The sequence below is a fragment of the Psammomys obesus genome, unplaced genomic scaffold, assembly GCF_907164565.1.
Source record: "Psammomys obesus unplaced genomic scaffold, mPsaObe1.curated_primary_1811, whole genome shotgun sequence".
In the NCBI taxonomy this organism is placed as follows: domain Eukaryota; kingdom Metazoa; phylum Chordata; class Mammalia; order Rodentia; family Muridae; genus Psammomys; species Psammomys obesus.
This window is the reverse complement of record NW_026585580.1, coordinates 17,293,109-17,294,770: the sequence shown is the minus strand read 5'-3', so window position 1 is coordinate 17,294,770 and position 1,662 is coordinate 17,293,109. Positions and strand designations below refer to the sequence as shown.

General features: G+C 46.9%; 1 protein-coding gene across 1 annotated transcript in view; it reads right to left on the bottom strand.

The window, feature by feature from the left end:
- Il1rl2 (interleukin 1 receptor like 2) overlaps positions 1-1,662 on the bottom strand; it is a gene marked incomplete in the record, with an annotated part of 33,572 nt that overhangs the window by 2,313 nt on the left and 29,597 nt on the right. Inside the window, 1 exon segment of the mRNA XM_055607618.1 lies at positions 1-182. Within this exon segment, the coding sequence (XP_055463593.1) occupies positions 1-182 (182 nt within the window).

The window sequence follows — 1,662 nt, the reverse complement described above, 5'->3', positions numbered from 1 at the left end:
GGTGCTGTAGTCCCGAATTTTCTCCAGCTCGATCAGAATCACCTTCATGCCTTCCTGGATGAGGGCATTGTAGACCGCGATTTGTTCTTCAGACATGGTCTTCAGAAAGCCATCACCCTGCGCCACGAGAACGATCAGCCTCCTGCACAGGCTGACGTTTTCATCAACGACGTTGGCCACAGCTGGAATTAAAAAGAAAGACATGGGAGGCCCGGCATGGAAGCAGAAATGCTACCAGAGAAACAGATAAAGGGTCACCAGGGAAAGGGATTCTCAAGTAGACAGGACCGGTGGAAGATGGCTGAACCCCCGTCACCCCGAGTCCTGTGCAGGGTTGGTGCTCTGGCACTCTGTACTCATCACTCCCTCCCTCCCGTTTGCTCATTTATGCCATGTTCTGTTCCCTGCTGTTATGGCCCTTTCCCTAAGACTATCTCATTGTGAGGTGTCCCTGGATGCTATCTGATACACACATTTTTAGTCTGTCTTTAAAGGGCAGGGAACTACTCTTCATGCTCTTTGTAGTTAACTCAGTGATCAGGGTTAATATGACCAGGGTTAAAGCCAAGGAGCACAGCAGGATGGTTTCTCGGGAAGGGGAAGGAGAGTGTTAATGCCACATGTTTCGTCTGGTAAGCGCTGGCCTCCTGTGAGGGGAAAGACGAGGTTGCTCTCTCCAAAGAAGGTGCTTTTCCGTTTGCTTGTTTTTAGTTCTATTGTATAAGCTGCCCGGTATCTACAGATAGCCAACACAGATTCCTTAAATAATTTTAAAAATAATTTTTCCTGCTGAGAAGGAAGGGGTGCTTATTTTAATATTCAGTTACTTTGTGGTGTGGTTTTCCAAAGCAGAGAGCAAAGAGGACAAGGATGGAGGCTTTGTGGGATGGTGTTTTCCAGGCAGGGTCTCTCAAAGTCATTCATCCCTGCTTCATCCAGGCAGGCACTGGTGTTCATGAACTGCCCTAAACCACACGCCTAGTAAAGAGAAGTTTTATATATATTTCATACATTTGGATATATAAGGGTATATGTCCTCATATAGATGCAACATATGTGAGTGTTATTTAGGGAGAAGATGCTGTCGTTTGAACAAGAAATGTCTCCCATGGCCTCTTTTGTATGAACACTGGTCCCCAGCTGGTGGCACTGTTTGGGATAATGGAAACTTTAGGATGAGGTCAGTTAATACAGGAAGTAAGTCATTGGGGGACTCTGAGGTTTTATAGCCTCTGAGTCCCCGGTCCCACCTCTCTCTCTCCTTCCTATGCAGGTATGAAATGTGATCTGTGGGCATCCTGACTGCTTCTTGCTCCAGCCACCATGCCTGCCTCACCGTGATGGACTGTAAGCCCCTTTACCCTTTTGCTGTGGGCAGTGTATGTTCTCACAGCAGCAGAAAGGTGCCTTATCCAGAGGAGGAGCTGGTATAGACTGTGCTTTATAAAATCAGCTGTAAATATGATGGTATTTGCATATTCAAACTGATGAGAAACAATACAGTTATTTTCTGATGGTAAGGTGAATAACCACTTGATTTTTCTCAGTTTGGGCCAAGACTGCTGCTTATTCCCTGAAGGAGAGGGAAGGGGAAGGGAAGGGAAGGGAAGGGAAAGGAAGGGAAGGGAAGGGAAGGGAAGGGAAGGGAAGGGAAGGGAAGGG